This window comes from Fistularia commersonii, chromosome 25 (genome assembly GCF_037954325.1).
Source record: "Fistularia commersonii isolate RoL2024-O1a breed Wild chromosome 25, RoL_Fcom_v1.0, whole genome shotgun sequence".
Taxonomy (NCBI): domain Eukaryota; kingdom Metazoa; phylum Chordata; class Actinopteri; order Syngnathiformes; family Fistulariidae; genus Fistularia; species Fistularia commersonii.
In genome coordinates this window covers 613,478-637,108 of record NC_141308.1, presented here as the reverse complement: position 1 = coordinate 637,108, position 23,631 = coordinate 613,478, and the positions used below count along the sequence as shown (strand labels likewise).

The window sequence follows — 23,631 nt, the reverse complement described above, 5'->3', positions numbered from 1 at the left end:
GGCCTGTAACTGAGACTGTCTTAAATTTTGGCCCATCATGTAATTGAGTTTGACACCCCTGGATGTACATGCTGTCTTTACTGTTCTGTCGGTCTGTCTGTTATGAATGAGAAATGACTACCAAGTTTTCTTAAGCACAATACTTTCATTGTTACAGATGATTAATTTATTTTAGTTCTCCTTACAGCATTTGTGTCAACTAAATGCAGGTGAGATGCAGGTGAGTTTATTGGATAAGGGGATGGAAATTAGATATAGTAGAGTTAGTACTAAGGCAAAAGTCAGAAATGGAGGGTAAGAGGTTGAGGATTTCAGTCTGAGATGAGCGAAGACCAAATTGACTTATATGACTACTATCCAATATATCACGGATTCTCATTCTGGTCATGGAATCTTCATGAGTCATACACATATCCTCACTCTAACTTCATACCTGATTCTGCAGTTGGGCAATCTTATCATTTGAGGCCTGAGAATTCTGACTGATTTTCTTCATGTCTTCCAACTGCTCCTTTAAAGTTGAAACTGTAAAGGAATCATACAGACAATGAATTGGACCAAGAAAAATTGCTGCTTCATTTTCAGATTTAAATGAAATATTATTCCTCAAATTTTAAATTAAAACCCATACCTCAGTGGTAATGTATAACAAACATACAACACATTAGCAAGAGCTTGAGCAAATGATATCATATGACGAAGAGGATTAATATGTTAAAATATTTCACACCACAGAGCATTCATACACATGGTTAATTTGAAGACATGAACTCATATTTCACCAGTATCTCAGAGTTACCTTCGTTCTCCAAATTACGCCTTTTTTCTGCCTCCTGGTCAGCCTTTCTTTGGTACTCAGTGAACCTGTGCTGCAACATGATCTTGTCTTTCTCTAGTAGAGACATGCTTGCCTCTGCACTTTTTCGTAGGCTGGCCTGAGGCAAAAGAAGTTACAATGTTGGCAAGACAACAAGGCTATATTAAATGTATTCAATATGGCAAATATACTTCTATTTGCTGTTGATAAAAAGAAAGATCTTTTAACCTCCTCATCTAGTTCTTTCATGATCTTGTCAATCTTGTTGTTTGAGGTCCTGGGAATAGGAGAAATTGAGAACTATTGAATATTTCTGGAAAATCTACTATAGTAATATACAGTAGTTATGTCTGAATCAAATTTGCATTAACATGAATACAGTATTGTATCGTAAGTCAAGTGGGCTGAGTGAAACTTGTTTATTTATATTTAGACACACAGACACAGCTAATTGTCTCGGGACAACAAGAGATCCACTGCCATGCAATGAGAGCCTCTGACTATTTAAAAAGCTTTTCACAGAATGTTTTGTCACATTTAGATTTACATGTCATCCAGGTCTTGGTTAATTCTTGTCAAAATCTTTTCATGACAGCTGGACTTCAATTTCTTCCCTTGAAGATGTTTCAACAGAGAGGTTAAACATCTTCTAGGGAAGAAACTTAAGTCCAGTAGTTATAAGGATTTCAACAATTAAAATATAACCTCTAAATAAGTCACCAGATCATCTGTTCTTATTATAGTTAAGTCAGAGTCATTGTTGAAAATCATGATTTTTTTTTTTTTTTTGTTTACACTGAAGTTTAATGGATATTTGTACCAAATATGCAAAAATTCCTTGACGGCATGAATGTGATCATTCAAATTAAGACAGATGGACAGGTAAAAACATGGCTCCTACATCAGGGACAGTTGTAAGGGGGATATTGCTGTAAATCAATGTAGGTAATTGTTTTTTTATTTGTACAGCATGTCCCCTATTAAGTTGTTTAACCTCTCACTATACATCCAATACAAAAGAACAGCTACTGGCAATTCCAAACTCAATCGGAAACAAAGACACTGCAAAATTTCAAATCGAAACCATCCTTAATGCATACCTGCATTTCTGCTCTAACTCATCCTTTAGTTGCATCTCACTCTGTAGCTGTTCCTCCAGTTGATAAATTGTTTTTTGCAGGCTCTCCAGCTAATAGAAAACATGCAATAATGAATTCCATTATTTCCTCCACTTAAGAAGTTTGAGCAGGGATAAAAATGGTTGCATTTTTGAATCCTTGAGGCTTTCTTATTAAAAATGTAGTTTACTCACATGACTCTTGTCTTCCTTTGTGGAACTGCTACGTTTATCACATGCTTTTGTAGTGGCAGTGGAAGGACGCAACAGACTAAGGAAAATACAATGTCAATTTAAAAAAAAAATCTAACCAAAAGGGAAAAAAGACAGTACAAAAACAATAAATGCTACAATAGTTTCCAGAATAAATCCAGTACAACCAAATAAATAATGTGGTAGACTCACTGCTGATTGCTGTAATAAGTAAAGCCTACAAAAGGGAGCTGGTTGCCAACAAAAGCCTTTGGTATTGGAAAGGTCTCTTCCTCCCCTCGATCTTCTTCAATATCATCAAAGTTACTGGTGTCAATGTCACTGCTAAGTTCAGGCACCACTGGAGCAGCCGCTGCACATGACATATCAATGGAAGACTTAATCACAAGGCAGGAAAAATGGTATATTACATTTAGCAATCAATTAAATGCAATCACACCCAATTTGTAAAAGATCTTTCTTTTCCCCCACTTTCATATGTGTTGAGGTTGGGTGGGGCGCTGGATTCTATTGAAGGGAATCAGTGGAGGGACAGGGAGTTACCTCGCCCTATTCCAGACTCTTGGGGGTAATGCCTTGGGCAGCAGAGTAGCCCCTGAGCCTTCTAAGCTAGGGTTACAGCAAAGACCAACGGCATCTTGAGCAAACCAACACAATTACAGCTAACCCTGTAATTGACGGCATAAGAGTCAAGACCTCCAAAGTCAACAGGTTACTGTCAGATTAACAGAGACGATACGAAATGGTAGTCACCCTTTGTCCACCCTTCAGAAAACAATGGCGAAACACTATCCAGTATTAGCCGAGTCAATACATGACAATGCCATCAAGAGTACAGAGAATTGACTTGCCATGGTTGTCAATGTCACAGAGAGAGAGAGATGTGCTGACGATAAACAGTAGCTTACCTAAGACATGCCATATAAAGGGTTACTATGTAGCAAATCTCTTTACGAAGAATTTAAAATCAGAGAAACTAAAGAGCCCACACAATTTTTAAGCGTCTGGAATGACACAAGTGGCAAATACTAAAAAAGTGCTGATTTAGCTTGGTTTGGTATTAAGTATAAACCAATTGAATAACTATTGCTGTAGAATCTGGCCCTATTTTTTGTAATCACCAGCTTCAGTGTGAATTCCAAAGTATTAACATTAACACTTGACTGCATTGGTTTTAACTCACTGAACACGATGCTGTCAATCACTCATCATAGCAGGGATCATTTATAGGATTTCAGGCTAATTGTGTCCTCACTGACAGATGAAAATAGATTTTTTTTGAAGAAAAATTGAAAATAAAATTACTTTCTCTGATGTTTTCCCATGTCCACTGATCATTCTTGAAAAACGGATGCCTCTTGATCTCATCTACACCATTCCTGCCAAGACGAACCTCTCTGAAAGATTCAAGAGAAATTTTCTTGAAACCACTGGTAGGAAGTTCTATCCACATGATTCAACTACTGCCAACTCACCTGTCAGTTAGGAAAGCACAGATGAGGTTCTTGGCATCATTGGAGATATCACTATCATCAGGGAAGGTTAGAGCATTCTTGTGATTCATGATTTTGCTGTAGGTCCCTACCAATGAGTCTGCATAGAAAGGCGTGTCGCCTAAGGAAAACAAAGCCATGGTTTACTGATAGTTGGATTGTGGAAAAGGCAAGATATAACCCAATGCTGGAATCAGAACTGCATACAGAAGAAGTTATTCACACACACACACACACGCGCATGCACACACGCACGCACGCACGCACGCACACACACACACACACACACACACACACACACACACGTGTGCTTTCTGAAATTTGCTTTTTACATCAAATAACAACTCACCAACAAGCATTTCATAGAGGAAGACTCCCACCGACCACCAGTCACACTCTCTGCCGTAATAGCCATCCCCTCCTTGGGATTTGAGTACCTCAGGCGAAATATAGTCTGGAGTTCCCACTGCTGTGTCACATCGTACCATGCCATCCTAAAACGAGAATTTTTTTCCCTGTCACATTTTCAGAGCGCTACCAAAATATTTACTTCCACAAACAGTCACATTTTGATTTATTACATTAATCACAAAAGAAAATCAGCTTGAAACTTTCTTGGATTTATGGGACATCAAGGCAGAAAAAAAACTGAATCAAAAACCTTGTTCATTTTCATGCAGGTCCCAAAGTCCGCCAGCTTCAAGTGGCCTGCTTTGTCTAGTAACATGTTATCAGGCTTCACATCCCTAAAAAGAGAAAAAAAAATAAATGGCAAAAACATAAATTGATATTTGTATCAATGCATCAAGACATTCCAAGCATTTTACACATGTAATGGAAACTGAAATCTTTATCATGCAAATACTTTTTTTCCTCAGCAATCACTTATACTTATTAATTTGTTCACTTGATTTTTTATTAGAACATCTAGTGACATGATGCCTTTAGTGACATCAATTGACACAATTAAATAAGTCTGGGAGGACAGCCTGACCCGAGCAGGTCAGCCTGAATGGACTTCTCTTGTTCAGAAAAATTATGCTAATCAATATTTGACTCTTGAGACTGCCCTTTCAAATTTTCAGGTGGTGCCCAGCAAATCTCGTACATTATCTGTCAGCATTTGAGGGACCATCAATTCCCAATCAAGTACCATGTATAAATTTACTCATGCCAACCTGCCACACAACTCTGGTGAAACATTGATTTTGAACCTGCACACAGGATGTTCCTCTGACAAACACATACTATTACCTCTAATTTACACAATCATCAAATTGTGTCATCAATCTGCAACAGGTTTCAGAGATTCTGTACAGTGAACTTTGCTTCCTCGCCTCTTTTGCACGCATTACCAGCAGCAGCAGTGCTTATACGGTGTATTAATCAAGTCAATTATCTATAAGGAAAAAGATTACTAAAGCCTACAACCACCACTAAAACTACAAAGAACCCATTTCTGTAACCCTTTGTGTAGTGCATAATTGTTTCATACACTCTATTACAATATTTTGATTACAATGGTAGGGGCATAGATTACTGCACCATGAAAAACATGTTCAGTATAATTGTCCTGCCATTGTCCCTGTCACTGGTACTGAGTAAATTCCAAGGGGCCATACAACTACCATTGCGCCTTTGACAAGAAAGATAAAAGACGTGACACAAACATTGCTACAAAGAAAATTAACTACATAAGTTCAGGCGTTCCCATTCTACATTAATGTTTCCAGTTACATCAGGATAGATACAACTACATCTGCTACTTTTACAATAACGGATTGGATCAGACCTGGCCAACCCTGGCCCTTTGTCCAGTTTTATGAGGCTCTTACGTTCATATCGAAGTTTGTGTTTGTGGTTTTTTAATGTGCATGTTCGCTTCGCATGAGTTTAATACAGTATTTCGTCAAACACGTCAACCCATTCAATGCTGAAATGGACCGTTTGAAAGTTCCACTGGTCGCATATGAGGTTGCGGCTGAGTTTGAGATGATTTATTTTTGTCAGGAGGACCAACTGAAACCTGCTTTAAGGGAAGGGACCACTGAGTTCTGGAAAAGTGCCCCAATGGAAAAATACCCTAATGTCAAACAGGCTGCGCTTAAGATACTGTCAATGTTTGGGTCAACATACGTCTGCGAGTCTGTTTTCTTCACACTTAAACACGTGAAATCAAAGCATCAATCTGTTCTGACTGACATCCATATGAAAGAATTGCTTCGAGTGGCAAAAACGGAATTACAAGCCAGATTTGAAGAGGACTGTTAAAGGCAAAGAATGCCAGAAGTCTGACTAAGTAACATTCATAGTAAAAGAAAAACATCATACACCCATGTGTATGATGTGGCTCTTTGCGATAACACAGTAAAAATCGTGGCTCTTAGTCTCAGGCAGGTTGGCCATCCCTGAATTAGATCATAGGTTACTACCACAACATCGGATAGTAGCGCATCTTACAGTTCTCAAAAACCTTTACAAATAAATTTGTAATTACCAGCAAATGTTAATGTTGGGTTAAGTTCTCAGAAGCATAGCTTGTAAGTCATAGGGCATGCCCCACAGAGATGCCCCACTTCAACTTTACCCTTTCGAAATGGCATTTTTTGTTGAATTAACAACCCCACAAAAAGGATTAAGAGGTGGTGGTTCATACCTGTGAATGAACCCCATTGCGTGAATACCATCCAGAGCAAGCACCACTTCAGCTGTATAAAAGCGAGCCCACTTCTCTGGGACGTCATAATTGCTCATCAAGTTCACCAAATCCCCACCAGGCATGTATTCCATCACCATGTAGAGGTAACGGTCATCTTGGAAAGCAAAGAAGAGCTGTACAATAGAACAGAGCGGCAGAGTTATTGTATAGCAATTAGGGAAAAACAGCATTCAAGAGTAAAAAGATCTTCACAAATTGCTTGTCAGAAAAACTGCCATGGATTTTAAATTCACAGAAAAGTAATGCATCATGATAAAACACAAGGTACACTGAATAATACATTTACCTGCACCACCCATGAACTGTTGGCAAAAGCCATGATGTCCCTCTCCTCCCAAAAGAAAGCAGAGTCTGACCTTTTGATCATCTCAAACTTGCTCAGCAGCTTCATAGCATATACCTTGCTTGTCGCTTTATGTCTCACCTAGAGAGATGAAAGAAGCAACGTTCAGGAGGCCCCTGAATGAAGTTTGTTAAACTATATATGGAATGTTTGTGAAGGTTCTCAGTCATCCAGGTCATGGCGAATTCTTGTCGAAAGCTTCTTGATTTTAAAGAAAGGTACTTACCAATTGCACCTCTCCAAATGCGCCCCTCCCAATAACCTTTACCACGTCATAGTCATCAGCTTTCATGCGTAGGTCACGAATTTTACTAATAGTTTCCTTATCTGAGGGAAAAAACAAAGACTGGCATAAAAAAGGAGGAGAAAACCTATGGTACCGCCTGCATGTGTGTCATGAGGTCAGCCATAGCAACCAAGTGTATAAATTATGTATAGAACAATTTAAACATGAACTGGTAAATGGATGTAGATTATAATTGTTTTACTACCACTTTAAATGGCATATATCCTATTTGAGAATACGTGGATGGGAGACTGCACATAAAAAAATATAGCTATGACTGTTGAAGTTAAGAGTAATTATTGTATCGTGGGCATTACTAGTTTAACTGAATTATATATCCTGAATTATGTATCCTGGAAAAAAAAACAAGCTCCATTTTGACAAGCATTTTTCAAGGTTCAAGCACAGAAAATCATTCAGTAGTGATCAAAAACAAATTAAACCGTTACCTAAATTTGGGCTGTTTGTCAACAAATGTTTTGTTGAAAAAAATCCTGAAACCAAAAGTAATGTTGCCATGTTTTGTGCTTCTGGTAATCATTCAATCTAACCTCACGCTATCTCCAGGTAAAATGATGACAGATGAGGTGGAAACTATAGTCATATTAGTGTAACGTTTTATCAAGTGGCAAAAGAACAAATCATCCAATATACTATATGCATACATTTTTAATTTCCCAGAGTGTATAGGTTCAAAAATTGTCATTTTTTTGACTAAGACATTTATCTACAATGATTCAAATTGATGAAAATGACTCAACCTGCTACACTGCTTTCACTACGAGGTGTCATATGATGTCACACATAGCGAATACTATGCCTGCTGGAAATCTAAACAGAAGATTTCCAGACACTGATTCTCTGCACAGCTAAAGGATCCTATTTTGAGAGTGAGAGAGCATAAATGAGAGTGGCCCCCTCTCTGAGCAAATAATGCAAGCTTCCATAGGGGATACATTATGTACTGTTCAGCCAAATTTGGTCATAGCTGCACTTTGGGGACAGTTTTAAAAATCACATCGGTTTTTAATAGGCACAAGAATGTGTGTAAAATGGTAGTGTGGGGGCATCCTAGTCAAATTTATCTGAAAATATAAGCCAAGGACTGAGCGATTAGAATAATGACTTATTTCCATCATAAGATGTTACTGATATCAAGAGCTCTACTATAACAAGTAATTGCTGTCTAGCAACCAGCGACACTAAAAAAAGTACCATATTCATTTTGTTTACTTTTTTCAGTCCAATAGCATATATATATGTGTGTGTGTGTGTGTGTGTGTGTGTGTGTGTGTGCGAGTGTGTGCGAGTGTGTGCGAGTGTGTGCGAGTGTGTGCGAGTGTGTGCGAGTGCCCAAGCACTCGCGCCTGTGTTTGGGGGTTATAGGGTTGAGTTGGTTAGGCAATCAGCTAACATGATATGGTTGCAAGGCACAATGCACGAAGAAGAGAATTCAGAGGGAAGAGCCCTTCAGGCAACACATGCCATTGAGGACTAATGCCTCCAAGATAACTATTCCATTAGCCTATATCCATCAATGGTGTTCCTACACTTGGTGGCAATTTACAAATGTACTATACCAAGAGTAACTCAAGAGATGACTAATGGCAGCATTTGCCTGAGTTTTTTTTCAAGAAGGTTGAGTTGATACAAACCAGATTTTTTTCCAACAACTGAACACTAAAACACTTGTAAACCTATCTATTGCTGCAAGATTAGGTTTTAGAGAGACAGACAAACCCTCGACTCTAAGATGAAGTCATGAAAATATGACCCTAACAGGGTCTGATTGTGTAATATAGTGGGTCTTGTAGTGTTATACTATCTGATATTCACTTCACACAGCAGAGACGGAATTTCAATGGGCAGGGAAATACATTCCCTTACTGTACATATAACAATAAACACAATGAATCCTTGAATTCTTATCAATACAGTGGAGTAACGCTTAAGAAGTAGGTTTTTGATGAGCTTGTAACTTACGCATTCGCCACCTTCAACTCAGTGATAGAACTTGATCTATTGAAGAGCACCAAGTTCAAGTGAAATACCACTCAGTATTCTGTTGAATTGCTGAATTGTACCCAATTCTTTCTCCAAATTAATGTGAATGTAAAATTCCCTCAAATTTCAAAATCAAAATACTTTCTATAAAATTAGTATGTGGGAAACAGAGTATGTGCAAAAGCATGATGACACAATGATGAACCAGTAAGGAAAAGGTTTAGGGCTCCATCTATTCATGTAAATAAAGCATGTAGATCAGGAAAAGTAAAATAAAACAGATTCCTTTGCCCAACCAAGGTCGCAAATGCCACATCAAAAACAGCTGCAATACGAAGTCAGCATCGTATTTCAACTTTACCAACCTCACTAAAGCAAGTAGGATGATGTCAGATTATTTGAAAAATCACAAGTAGTCTAGGTTTGGAGCTTATTCTGTTGTCAAAATATACACTGCTCAAAAAAATAAAGGGAACACTTAAAAAACACATCCTAGATCTAAATGAATGAAATATTTTTATGAAATACTTTGCTCTTCACACAGTTGAATGTGCTGACAACAAAATCACACAAAAATGATCAATGGAAATCAATTGTATCAACCCATGGAGGTCTGATTAGGAATCACACTCAAAATTAAAGTGTAAAAACAAACTCCAGGCTGATCCAACTTTGATGTAATGTCCTTAAAACAAGTCAAAATGAATCTGTGTTGCTTCCTGAGTGGACACTATGATTTCACAGAAGTGTGATTGACTTGGAGTTACATTGTGTTGTTCAAGTGTTCCCTTTATTTTTTTGAGCAGTATATATTCATGGGGGCTCCAAAATGTGAAGGCACTGCAAACAGAGTTGTCCTCTCGAAAGGCTTCATGTGGGTCACCAGCAATTTATGAAAGCCTCATTGTTGGGGATACCAGCAGACATCTATTGTGTTCAACCCTATATAGAGGCAGTGACCCCAAAACAACCTTCTTCTCTGAGCCTGGGCTTATAACCATGCTTAACAGACATGTACAAAACATCACTAGTTAGACTGCACTGAGGCTTCAATATTAAAGGGCGTAAGAGAAAAGACATAGTAAGAACTACTTACATCTATTCAAGAAGTTGTCAATGCTCTTGTTTTTCCTCAGGGCAGGAAAGTCGAGGTCATAAACTAGAGCATCCAAGCCGTCCTAGGAGCGAAAAAGATGTTTTAACAACAGTCAAAGTAAGAGTCTCAACAATGGCAATATAAATAAAAACATTGTCCAGTAAAGTTGTTTGTTTGTGTAGCAGGTTAGAGCAGAGACATCCTCACAAAGCTAGTGAGCTGAGAATACATTAACAATGTCAAAGGTTTTATTTGGCTCATCAGAGATTTTATTGCTAATGTAAAGACTCCGTTAAATTGATTTACAATTATAGCTGGGACAGGCTCCAGCATCCCTGCAATCCTAAAGGCAGGATAAGCGGTAGATAATCAGAACAGTGGGTGTCAAAATATGAAAAACTGTATTTTCAAAATATATGTTCACATTTGAGGCTTTGGAGGAAATAGGAAAAGCATGATGTGTCTAGACAAAAGATCGACCTGGGAAATAAGACTAGATTCTGAAGCTAGAGCAGTGGAAAATCTAAATTTTTTTAATCCAAGGGGTAAATAATGAACAACTGAATGGAGAGGCTATGAGATACTTTTACATTTCTATTATAATAACAACATGCTGCATCTGTTTGTTGTAACAATGCAGGCACCTGGTAAATTTCAGATAACCAATAGTCCCTCTGGATGGTCAAACAAATAATACATTATCCACCTCAAACTTTCTAATTAAAGTAACTGAATGATATGGTAGGATTTATTCTAATCTTCTATAATCCAGAATGACAAACAAAGCAGGCACATACACCGCATTCTGGTTTTGCATTTTGTCTCTAAAGTGAGAACCAGATGTTGAGAATTAATTTCTTCTCCGTTTATTACAGATCAATTAGTTAACATTTCTTTCCTAAAAAACTATAGTATAGAGTATAGTGCTGATACTGACATAGGTTCATCATCGTCATCATTTTATATATCGGAGCAAACATCACTTCCATGGATGTGAATGATTTTTTAACAAAAGATTTTTTTGTTGGTGTCTGACTGAAACGGTGATAACACATTGTGAAACAGCAGCTCAGACATAGCAAAGAATCCTTAAGTAACACTGCTGCCTAAGCTCACTATTGGAAGTAAGTGCTATACCCTCTTTGAGACATGAGACAAGCAAAACTCCCTTTGGGATGGGTGGAAGGAGGGGGAAAAAAAGTCAGGTCAGAGGGTATTGAGAGGTAAAGATTGTGTGTTGGGATGACGTCAAACAACAAGGACTATAGCAGTGTGGGAAATGAAAGGTATACATATTTTTATCAACACAAAACAACACTGCTTAAAGACAGAAATATCTATTTACAATAGGTGGAAGAATTTACAGAGGATAAACATTTGGCTGGAAGAAAAAAGGGGGCCTTGTTGGACATACATTATCCCGCCAGCTTGCACTCAGAAAAAAGATGGAGAAGACTTGGTTCTCCCTAAGCACAAGGCTCAGTATTCAGCAGAGAAGTTTGCATAACTTCCTGCCGCAGAGCACTCTGGACAGCCACAGTAACATTCCTAAACAGGACTGTACACGTCAGAGAGCTATTTTAGGTATGTAGCCAAACAAGTTCTCAACAAAAACTAAAGGAAGAAAAAAAAAAATCTAGTCACATAGTGAGCTTTATGTTTTCACTCAGCACTAGGGCTTCATACTATGACGAAGAAGGGGAGGGATTGGAGTGGAAGGAGGGTTGCGCATGTGGGGCTAGCCAGTCCAGTGAGAGAACAAAGAGGCAAAAACACAAAGACAATTTTGGAGTGATTATAGCGACTGGAATATAACATGGTCGTGTAACATTGACAATCATGAAACTTAAAATCAGAGTGAGCACTGCATGAACAGTCTTGGGTCTATTATCTATCTACAGTCTATTAATCTAAGCGGTGACAATCTTAAGATATTTTCAAGCTGCTCAGTTTGTATGATGTGCAAGTCTAAATACTATACATTGTACAGCTGGCAAAGATACAATACAGGTACCACACAATTAGCAGTTGAGAATACAAATAGTGCTGGATCCATCCAATCAGCGTTGTCTTATGCCACAACATGAGCACTGCTCATATTGACCTGGATTAATTTAGAACAAACACAAAAAAAAGGAGAGCACAAAGGAAAACCATGAGCATTATAAAGTAAGGTGAAGAGACAATTCTGTGGGTATCTGCCAAGACCTGTTTATCTGACTTTGTCAGGCATTGTCACAATAAAATGTGATTTTTTTCAAGACCTCAGTAACCACATACACTTTCAAAGATAAATCCCTTATTTAAAATAGAGAACACGAAGTGAAAGTACAATGAATATGCCAATCGCCCCTAAGAGACTTCCCAGGCGGAATCTCGCCACTTCCCACTACCTAGGAACAATCATCTCCCAGGACCTCAAGTGGGAGCTAAACAGCAGCTCTATAAACAGCAAAGTGCAGTCAGGATGTTCCTCCCTATGCAGTTAAAGGTGTTTGACCTGCCAAAGATGGTGATGGTGCACTTTTACACCTCCATTATCAAAGCCATCCTCACCTCCACCATCACAATCTGGTATGCTGCCGCCACCACCAAAGATAAGGGCAGACTGCAGCAAATCATCTGCCCTACAGAGAAGGTAATGGGCTGCAATCTACCATCTCTACAGGACCTGTATGCCTCCAGGACCACCCAGTTTCCTCAATGCAGGAAGACGATGGCTGACCCCTCTCACCCTGGACACATGCTATTTGAACCACTCCCCTCTAGCAGGAGGCTACGGTCAGTCAGGACCAAAATCTCTCGCCACAAAACAGCTTCTTCCCATCTGCAGCTTGCCTCATCCATGAGGCCAGAGGCCCCTCCTGACACTGTCTCAACCCCTTCTTCATTGCACTACTTTGAACCACCAATTACACTTGTCCTAATTTCACTTTTTGTGTTAAATGATTATTTCTTGTTGTCTGCTAAGCACCAACAATCTACAGTAAATTTCTTGTATTTAAAAAAATGCCCGATGAATAAAGACTTTCTGGTTGAGATTTCTGATTCTGATCTTTTTAAATCCGCGTCATATGTCATTTCAATCCTGAAATATAGCTTAAGGTCATGTCAAATGTTTGCATCATTTTTAGGTTTTCCCAACCTTTATTCAAACCAATAAACTTCTGAACGACATTAAGTTTGATGAATGACAACAGTAATTATGAAATCACACACATACTTACCAGAAACATCACAAGTCAAATATAAAATGTCAGCAAGTCGACATTCATTGACATTTACTGTCACCACCCAGCTTCAGTTAAGTCAAGGCATTGTCAGGCATTGTCAGACCAGCTAACCACAAAACCAGCTAAAACATAGACCTTTTTCAGGTGGAGTAAAAAGCTCAAAACTCTACTGTCCACAAATGGTTCATTGCCACCAATTTTCACTCTTATATCAAATTATGAAAAATGAGTATCTATTTAGGTATGAAAATGGACTTATCAATGTAGTTTCTGTTTAAAGAAATAGTGAGATGTTCTCATCTAATTATTAGCCACAAATACAACAATTTTAAAATTTAAAAACAGGCAACTTTAACTATGGCCTCAGTCTCAGGTGCAACTCACGAGTCTTTTAAACAAATCTAAGTATGCCAGATATGGCTCAGAGGAGTGGTGTTGTCTTATTTTTATTACAGCTGTTGCTCTACTTCAACAGAAGGAACAAAAACCAATTTAATTTTCTATTTTTACTTGAAATAACAGAAAAAGTAAGCGCTTAATTGTATGGAATGTTAAGATTTTTTTTTACCACGAGCTTCCTTATTTTCTTAAATTGATTAAAAACAAACATAATTTAGACAACTATTCTGATATTCAGTCAATGATGTTAATTTGACAAACCATACCACATAAAAACATGCCTGTCTTAAAACTGATAAAATATTTTTAGCATCAGAAACCTTGTTCAAACCTGACCATTCTTGGAGTTTTCGATCACAAGTGAGTACAGGCATGAACACATTCAGCATGCACTGAGATATAATCACTAAGACCATATTCAAACGCAAGGGTCTGAGTGGTAGTCTTGGCCACATGTGAACACATTCTTTTAGTAAAGTGAACAAAAGCAATGCGGAACTACTTAATATGCATTTCCTCTCGAAAATAAGAGCAACAAATTGTTCTAACAAGAACAGATTAATTAAGAAATTAATAGTAAATGCATACATAAATAACAATAAAATATACAAATGCATTTAATATGAGGCACCTGGGTTGAGAGTACTAAAGAGTGCACAAAGGCTGTACGTTTTCCTGTCGTCTGTATTTAAATTCTAAACGACTGGAAGCAGGAAAATCATTGTTGCTCTCTGAAAGTCTAGCTCACTTAGGGTTTTCAGTCTGCACCCATCCAAACCAATAGATTGAGATCATACAAACATAGTAGAAAATAAACAAAATGCCAGTGATTTAAATCGATTACTCTTGTTATACACAATTTAGAACAAAAAACGTGTTCTGGACACTGGGGAGCCATGTCAACGCCATGTCATGTCATGCAATTGCCTGCAATATATAATGTATCAATGGTAAATTAATACGTTAACAATTACTTTTGTATTACAAACAGGACTACAACAGGTTCAGTAAGTGTTGATGTAACGCATAACGTGTGATCACTGGACATACACTTGTGTTGGCCAAAAAAAAAAAAAAAATGCAATCTCTGCCTCCTTGCTTTTAAATCAATCAGCCTGCCTAAAGCCCAAGTGGCAGGCGTTCAACCAAAAATTAGCTTGCACCAAATGTATTACAAAAGGATTGTTCAAAAAAAAAAAAAAAAGGATGAAATACAGACCCAAACTGAAAATTACTCGGCAATACACTGCTGAATTATGTTTAGGATGTGATAATTGGATTTGTGCACCTCAATTTGTTTGATTTATCTACTGTATGATCCATGTAAGGAGGGCTTATATGGGGGAGACTTAGAACAATTACAAGTAACTCTCATTAACAACAAAAATTATGCCACCATATGTCACTCAAAACGAAAAGTATAAAGTAAAAAATTGCCTAAAATTAAATTTTATATGCAACAACGGTGCAAATGTAAGATATTTTTTTCACCCTTTACTTCCATTAATGGAAAAAAAAATCTAATCTGGATCACCCATTCAGTAATTGATACCCACCTGGATTGGCAGAAGCCTATTCAGCACAAACTTCACTGAACAGTGGCAACCCACAGGTTTTTTGTTTTTACTATATACCAGTTTGTGGAAAAAAGAAATCCCTGGGAAAAATAAACGGAGCTTTCATTGCTCCATATTCCATCAAATTACTTCAGGCGACATCCCTGGGGTTACAAAAAAATAATGTAAAAAAAAAAAAAAAAAAACATCTCATCACACAATTAATGGAATGTGGTAATAATGCAAGTTTAAAAATGTGTGCAGCAATGCAGAATACACAGTCCAGTGGTTAATATTACATACAGCAATTATTTCTTTAAGCTTTAGGGTAGACAAATCCACACAAAACACAAGCTCTTTTCCAGACATTAAAGTCTGAGTTGAAATTTCCATGGGAGATTCAGCCACATCATCCCATTCTGCATGCCAGCACAAGGCATGTGGACTGGTCTAAGTCAAGCCCTAGTTACTTACTTCCTTTTCTGCCACCTCTTCAAGCCAATATGCTTTCCACATGTGAGCAGACAACCATTCAGACAACGATTCAAGTTACATTGCAGTCAGTGTCTTTGTAAATATGGGATCACGCAAACCAATTAATCCATTCAAACTTTAAGGTACAGCCCTTAGAGTACAAAAGGTAATGCTTTAAACACAAGTGTATTTCTTTTATTTCTTCATTCCTTTAGCTACACTTAAACTCTAGCACAGGGACATTTCACATGATATAAACTGACAGAAAATCCCACTTACCTAGAAAGACTACATATCTACCAACTCTACTGGATAAACAGGAGTGACAGTGAACCCAGAGGTGGCAAAATGGGGGCATTCCACTTCCTTATGAGGTTCCATTGACCCAGATCACTGTCACAAATGCTCTCATGTCAAAATATAATTGTGTTATTACAACACTGAAGACCACTCACGTGTTCTGACTGAGCACCGCTGCCTCTCCCTCATTGCAAGGGTTTCGGATCTTAATTCTATGCATTGACTCAGTTTACTACCACCATCTTTAACATTATATCGGGACAGTCTACCCTAAGTAGGGCTTAGTAAACTCCATCATAATAGAAACAAGAATTTAAAGTACAAAGAATGAAGACTGCAAAGCTCAGGGGTGACTCAAAAGAAGAAGTGATTTTAAAAGGCTAGGTTATTTAAGAATGCATTCCTGCAAATAATCAGTCTGTTCAGGGAATGCAAGCTACAAATAGCTCAGCCAATTGTTTTTCCCATAACTGAATAGCTGAGGAGAGCAGTTTACAACTGACAGCATTGACCTGTTATGACAATAGGAATGGAGCAAATGCTGGTTTTAACATCACTAAAAAAAGTTCAACTTGAGATTTACTTCATCAATCAAGGACTGGGCAAAAAAGTTGGGTTTAATTCTGTCACAAGCACAGATAACACAAAACATCCAAGTATCAATCAAAGAAAATCATACTGTATAACTCTTGACTGCTATGTGCCAAAAAAGAGGCGAGGTAAGATGACTAGAAATTCACCCCATTTATCATCCCTTGGTCTCAATGTAAATGTTGTATTTCTTAGTCTCTATTAGGAATGAATAGGTCAATATACTGCAGCAGTTTTAATGGTCACATAAAATGACAAATATTAGTGATAAAAAATGACAACACATACTATCAAATACTAGTTTGTGAAGGTTAAACTTAAATTAATACATGGTTTCATAAGGCCCAAAGGTGATGTAAGAGAAAAAAAAAAGAAAAAATATCACTATCACGATTATTTGTGCTTTTCATATTTTTAATCAACTATGAAGCAGCATCATGAGCTTAAACGTTGAAAATCTTGTATGGAAAAAAAAACTAATAAACAATAATTAGTAATGAATTAACCAAAGAAACATTAATCAATCATAGACACAATCTTGGTTTCATTAAACAAAGGCCAACATCCTGAGTAAAAGAAAACTATCTTTCTCTGTCACGACAGCTCAGACCTGTTATTTGGTCTTGAACCAATATAGAACTCAGAGCTGCTTTATCAGTGCGAACACCACCTCTCAGGTAAGATTCATTTAAGACAAAGGTCACGAAAACAAGGAAAGGCAATCCAAATATGCATGCCAAGAACTGGCAGCTTTCATTACCTCAACTAGGATTTCACTGATTTACTATGACTAGCAACTAAAGGTAAGCATATAAAGTCTTTGCTCATATCATTTAGAAAGACTTAATTTTAAGCAGTTCCTGCACAACAGTTCTTTAGACAGGATGTAAACCCCTGTTTCCAGTAATCTGAATCAAGCATGCACCAATTTATTGTTTCAAAAAATCTTTGCAACTTGACTGTTCAACAGCTCTATATTAGACTACTTTAATCTTTACTAGATTATCATGATGAGCATCCCACCTTCATTAAGAAATGCTGATAGCATATTGGAAAGCACTAATATATATGGTCTCAGGAAAAAATCAACCTGCAAAAACCATTCATAAAATGTAATTATGCTTTCAATTTGATTCATAGAAATTGAATCAAATCATATAAAAGCCTATAGAAAAATGTTTTCTATCAATAGTATATGTTTACAGATGTCCGCCAAGGTCTACGTCACAAAAACAGTTTCACTATATTAATGTTCCTGTCATCAAACACAATGGCCTTCTACCAATCCCTCCACCAATTTGTACACAACCGTCCCATGTATTTTTCTAAACCAAAGACTGAAAAGAGAGAAAGAAAAGAAAGCAACAGATTCTAGTAAAAACAACCCCGTTGTTGCATTGGTAATTGTCAAAGTGTTGTTTGAGCCATTTAGTAGATCTGAAACCTGACACAAACATTACTTGCTGAAAGAGTGTTACAGAAATGTTAGCTCAATGCACTGTTTCTAGATCACATTAAAGTAGCATCCAACCAAACATGTACATGAAGCACTTTACTCAGTCAACAACTGTCCTCAAATTTAGTTTGCTGGTGTTGCAGTTTCCTGTTATTAAAGATTAAGGACGTATAACATATAGAAGGCAAACATAAGACAGACACGCTTATACAGCCGGTGTCAACGTAAATGGACCCTGCAATACGTGTCCTTTTACATGTAGCGTTATTTCTTAGCACCCCAAATTTTACAAAAGTAAACCCCACAGAGGGCAAACCACAAGACAATTTCCATTTCAGAAAATGGTAATCTCTTTTTAAAATGTTCACAAAATTTACTGGTAACCCATTTCTTTTAGTGAAAAGGCCCAAGTCAGAACACAGTAAATTTTTTCACCCCTTGCTTACCTTTTCAAAGAGTAATTAGACATAAGCTATCAGCTCTTGCCCCTAGGAATCTATATTGAAAATGATTAGCCATTTCATGTCAGTGAGCTTTCACAACACAGTGTTAGGAATTCTGTCTATTCAGATTGGCTTTGAGAAACCTGCCTAAAGCATGATTGAGGAGGGGGCAAACTGTCCAGATAAGGCACTCCTCTCTACAAGCACAGTTTATTTAGAGAGTAAAGATAAGGGTGACAAGTTTGGAATACAGAGCTTGATATCTGAGCCTAAACTTGAGTGGTGAGGTACAAGATAAATGTCACCATCACACAAAACAGGTCAGGCTTCTGTGGGAAGAAAAAATTAAAAACAACAATGCTTTGCCCCAACAAAACAAAGTCAGCCCAAGACTCAGGTACAAAATATGGCAAGTACAAGGCCTGCTTTGAGCATTCTGATGGAATCTATTACTCATAGCCAACCAAGCTGGCTGCTTGATGAGTTAAATGTCCTTTTTCACTGCCTTCAGAAACATGAGTCTTCAGTCCACATAATTTTGGTTTATGGCTAGAGAGCAACGCCCACACCCTGCTACCTCAGAGCTGCCTGCCTTGTCTCAACTCTCTCCAGACGTGCAGAATGGCTTTGGGACACCAAGGGAACTCTAGGCCAGTCAAAGACAAGAGGTTATTTGATTAGGATGGAATTTTATTAAACTGTGGGTGGAGTTGCATGGTGGCAGAGAGAGCCTACAAAAGGCCTCCATTCATTGATCAAGGGATATTGCAGAAAGGGTGAATAAGAGGAACAACACCCTTGTGTGTGCAGCTGCCAGCACAAACAGTCCTCACAGCTTTTTTCTATTAGAAATGCAGATAGTTTGGACTTTTAAGAGCTTAATTGGCTCATAATAAGATCGGAGGTCATGAAGACGAAGCAAGTTTTCTGTCTTTGCAGCAATAAACCCACTTACCAAAAACAAATGTTTTGCCCACTGTCATTCAAACTTGAATCACATAGATATCAACACACAGGGCATCCCTCTAGCATTCACTGCCAAGTGAAACAATGCCTGAGATTAACAGGTTTAAAATAAAATCCATGCAGATGTTGCTGTGGGGTGAAGCACGTGGCAATAGCTTGCTTCTTGACTTTTTAGACTTAAGGCAACCAGCAACCAACAGGTGACCTGATGACGTTGAGGGTTGCAGGTAAGTTCAGGCCTGCAAGCAGCAAATCACTTCAATCTGATCTTTGATAAACAAATCTAAACAAAAGCACGCACCTCGTATTGATCAGAGGCTCGCTTGTGTCACGACATTACCAGATTTTACTAGACCATAACATAATATGCCCCAACGCTAGCCGTCAAGTGATTTGTGTCAGGAATAAATGACATGATTGCCATCTGTCAGCATAATGGAATTGCTACTACCAGGTTTCTCGACTACCAATTCTGCGTAGATTTTAACTTTTTTTTTTCCTTTTAAACAACAATTTTAAATACAACACAACATGGTAATTAGAGCCGAATTCATAGACAGTTAAGGCACGTGTACAACCAGAGGTTTGACCTTAATTAAGTTAGGTATTTATATGAAGCAGTCAACGTCCCAATCGACTGATTTCTTCTGACATAGCATACGATTTGTTGTCTCGGAAAGAATTTCTACTCAAACGGGGAGACGGTATCCGAACGGCTGACGCGCTAGCTCCCTAGCCAGCCAGCAAGCTACAAACTTACCAGGAGACAATCCGTATTTACTTCTGACTTTGGGTCCTTCAACATGGCATCGATTTTTTCAAATCGAGCCTCCATACTTTCCCCAGCAGACATCTTTGTTTTTAACACAGTCCTGATGTTGGGTTATGAACAAAAACAGCACGCTGGCGAAGCAAAAGGTTGGCTAGCTAGCTTTAGCAGCCAGCGGTAGCCAGCTAGCCAAACGTCCGTTTCTTGGTGTCAACTTCAACGTTGCAAAGCAGATTAAATCAAATACATCGTTCTCCTCGAGCTATCGCAGACAATGAAACGTTTGAGATTGCGCTGAATAGTCAATAGCCACATTTTTGTATACAAAGGTTTCTCCCCAATATGTGTGGAAAACAGCTTCAGTGGTAAAAGATATATGCAGCGACCGATTAGTCAGCGCCCGCAGGATGCCAGAGTGCTTAAAATGTTGGTGCCTTCAAACAAAGGGCAATTTAAAGTTAAACGTAGTGTCCATTGGATAAATGTCGTTTGTGGTGGAATTGATCCAGAAATGTTCCCATATCGGTCCAAGGTCGTTGCAGAAAGCGACAAACTGATCTGACAGCTCAAAAGAAGAAGCCGCGAGGGGAAAAAAAAACTTCAGCTACTTCCAAATTTCAGTTCAAAAGCAGGGTCGGTACAACCAACATTTAACGGCAGCTCTTCCATTGCCATCCTTGCAATATGTCATCGATCGTCGATTATCTCCCGCCCAATCGCATTTGTCCTTAGAATCGAAGTTACAGAATTTTGATGTTGGTAAATTTTTATCGGGGAAAAAACAGCAGACGATGCCCGATTTTCTCACACAGCCTTGCCAACATGTCCGCCTTCCTGTTCAAACACCCCGGAGAAACAACTTCAAAATGTCAAGTAGTGTGCGCATGCGCCCTGCAAGACGCATCCAGAGTTCTCTGTCTGACAAGCAACATGTTGCTGACAGCAACTATGAAGCTTGAGATGTTTTTAAATCTGATTGAAAGTCATCCCCAAAAGAAATGTATTTAGTAAACAACTCAAAACTGTTAATCATGTAATGTCAAAATGTTCTATACCATACATTACCGCAATCTAAAAAGGCAAAGTGTTCATGAAAAATGTTGCTCATACTTCGTCATAAAGTAGACAATGCATAGATTACATATTGTATGGTAGCAATGAATGTAAAAAATAATACTATAGCATTCAGTTTTTATTGTATGATACACTGAGCATAGATCTAACCTTCATTAATTACATGTTATTTCTATGTTATTATTTCTATGTAAGACATTGCTGGTTCGTTAAATGGTCAATAAAAGCTTTGTTTATCATCCATTGACTTCATTTACATCAGTCATATTTTACGGTGTTAGTTGTTTGTTTTGGTAATCCATTTCTCCCAGTTACATGCTAATGGTATAATGTACAATGGTTTACTTAGTAAAAATAATAAAATTGAAAAAAAAATCTTGTACGATTCCATACCTGCACATTCATTGTTTAGAGATAAACAATCAATTGATTTATTGTTTGCCACATTTTAAAAATTAATTTACAATTAATTTATTCCTTGTCTAACAATAAAATAATAATTAGATAAAGTTTATCCTAACACCTATTCATTATTGATTAATGGTGTTATTATCGAGTGCTGTAGCAAGACCAATAGGATCTTTTCAGTGAACATCCCGTTGGCCCTATTATTATTATTATTATTATTATTATTATTATTATTATTATTATTATTATTATGTCCAAGACTCTGCATCACAAGATGTATCTAATAACCATGTCATTTTGGTTAAGCCAGCGATGTCCAGGAATAGACTGGTTGACGACCATGAATAGAGTGGTGACAGCTTGGAGAGACAGCGGACAGCACAGAAAGATGGCAACTGGGGCAGGAAGGGCCAGCAACCTGCCCTGCACTTTCTGTGAGTAAGGACCCCAACTCAGCTGCAAAACATCCTAAAGAAAAATACCCCCAGGGGAGCTTGGGGGGGGGTGAGCACTCCATACGGGCCGATAGCCAGGCAACGACCAAAGCTAACGGACAACCGATAACGAATACTACATGTGTACTGTATGCGTCAAGAGCTGTAAAACCCACGGGGTCTGAAGATCCTCCAGACCACAATGGAATGTTTGGTGAATGTGCAGCCAGAGGAGCGCTCAAGGAACAGCCTGAGTGAGTCCGAGGGGGAGCCAGTCTGGGATCAGTCTCACAGTCCCCAGCAACCAAACACTCCAGAGGACCTTGGTGAGACGAAGGAGGAGCTGGACCAGGAGTCACCGCACAGCACCCAGAACCTCCATACTCAGGGAGCCAAAGTGCCAGACATGCCACAACAACGATGGGTTAAGTGGCCTCCAGCCTGCAAAGCGAGCAAGTGGCAGAAGCTTGATGACAATTTGGATGGTATTCTGGAAGCTACAATGAAAGGAGGGGCAGACAGGAAACGGCAAACAATGGCCACTATGGTCATCAGCATTGCCGCTGAAAGGCTTGGTTCAGTGGGGAAGCGCACTACTGCAAAGCAGTACTCCAAGAACTGAAGGGCGGAAAAGATCTCACAGCTACGACAGGAACTCAGAGACCTGAAGAGACAGTTGCACAAAGTGCAAGCGAGAACCAGAAGCCAGGGACTACGTAGTGTTCTTAGGACGAAGCTGCTTACCCTCCACCGGGCAGAATGGCACAGGAGACGGGCTTAGGAGAGAGCCAAAAGACATGCTGCATTCCTCGCTAGCCCAAACAGTTTCTAGCCCAGAGGTGCAGTGGCCACCTCACATGCGCGAAAGAGGAGGTTGACTCTTACCTTCACGACACCTACAGTGATGTAGAACGGAGGAGGGCCTAGGTGTATGCAAAGTCTTGATCAAAACACATGAGCCAGTCTTTGATTTGAACACCGAAGTACCCATTTGGAAAGAAATCCAAATGGTGGTCAAGGCTGCTAGAAACAACTCAGCACCTGGACCGAATGGAGTACATTACTTGGTGTACAAGAGGTGCCCCAAACTCCTGCACAGTCTGTAGAAGATCCTTGGGGTGATCTGCAGAAGCTGTGCAGGTTCCCAAGGAAGAGAAGTCAACCTCCATCGAGCACGTTTAGGACCGTCTCACTGCTTAATGTCAAGGGGGAGATATTTTTCAGTATCCTTTCCCACCAGCAGTCAGGCTACCTCCTAAAGAACTAATACAATGACCCCTCTGTGCAAAAGGGTGGGATCCCAGGGGTACCAGGGTGCCCTGAACACAGCGGCGTGGTGACACAACTGATCAGAGAGGCTCGAGAGGGGAAAGGAAACCTATCTGTGCTTTGGCTGGACCTCGCCAAAGCATACGGCTCCATACCCACAAACTAGTGGAG

At 38.7% G+C, this 23,631-nt stretch overlaps 1 protein-coding gene across 3 annotated transcripts in view; it reads right to left on the bottom strand.

Moving 5' to 3' along the window:
- Nucleotides 1–21,111, bottom strand: part of rock1 (Rho-associated, coiled-coil containing protein kinase 1) — a 33,010-nt gene extending 11,899 nt beyond the window's left edge. For all 3 annotated transcript variants that reach the window (XR_015108747.1, XM_086173172.1, XM_086173173.1), the window contains exons 1-15: nt 20,267–21,111; nt 10,089–10,170; nt 6,929–7,029; nt 6,646–6,783; nt 6,297–6,472; nt 4,302–4,386; nt 3,990–4,134; nt 3,623–3,761; nt 3,453–3,544; nt 2,340–2,499; nt 2,130–2,205; nt 1,918–2,006; nt 1,046–1,094; nt 800–935; nt 434–525 (exon numbers count right to left, since the gene is read on the bottom strand). Coding sequence is in view for 2 of the 3 variants with exons in the window: in XM_086173172.1 (XP_086029298.1) it covers nt 434–525; nt 800–935; nt 1,046–1,094; nt 1,918–2,006; nt 2,130–2,205; nt 2,340–2,499; nt 3,453–3,544; nt 3,623–3,761; nt 3,990–4,134; nt 4,302–4,386; nt 6,297–6,472; nt 6,646–6,783; nt 6,929–7,029; nt 10,089–10,170; nt 20,267–20,359 (1,653 nt within the window). In the remaining variant the exon portion in view is untranslated. The remainder of the gene's footprint in view (nt 1–433; nt 526–799; nt 936–1,045; nt 1,095–1,917; nt 2,007–2,129; nt 2,206–2,339; nt 2,500–3,452; nt 3,545–3,622; nt 3,762–3,989; nt 4,135–4,301; nt 4,387–6,296; nt 6,473–6,645; nt 6,784–6,928; nt 7,030–10,088; nt 10,171–20,266) is intronic.
- Nucleotides 21,112–23,631: the final 2,520 nt, after the last annotated feature.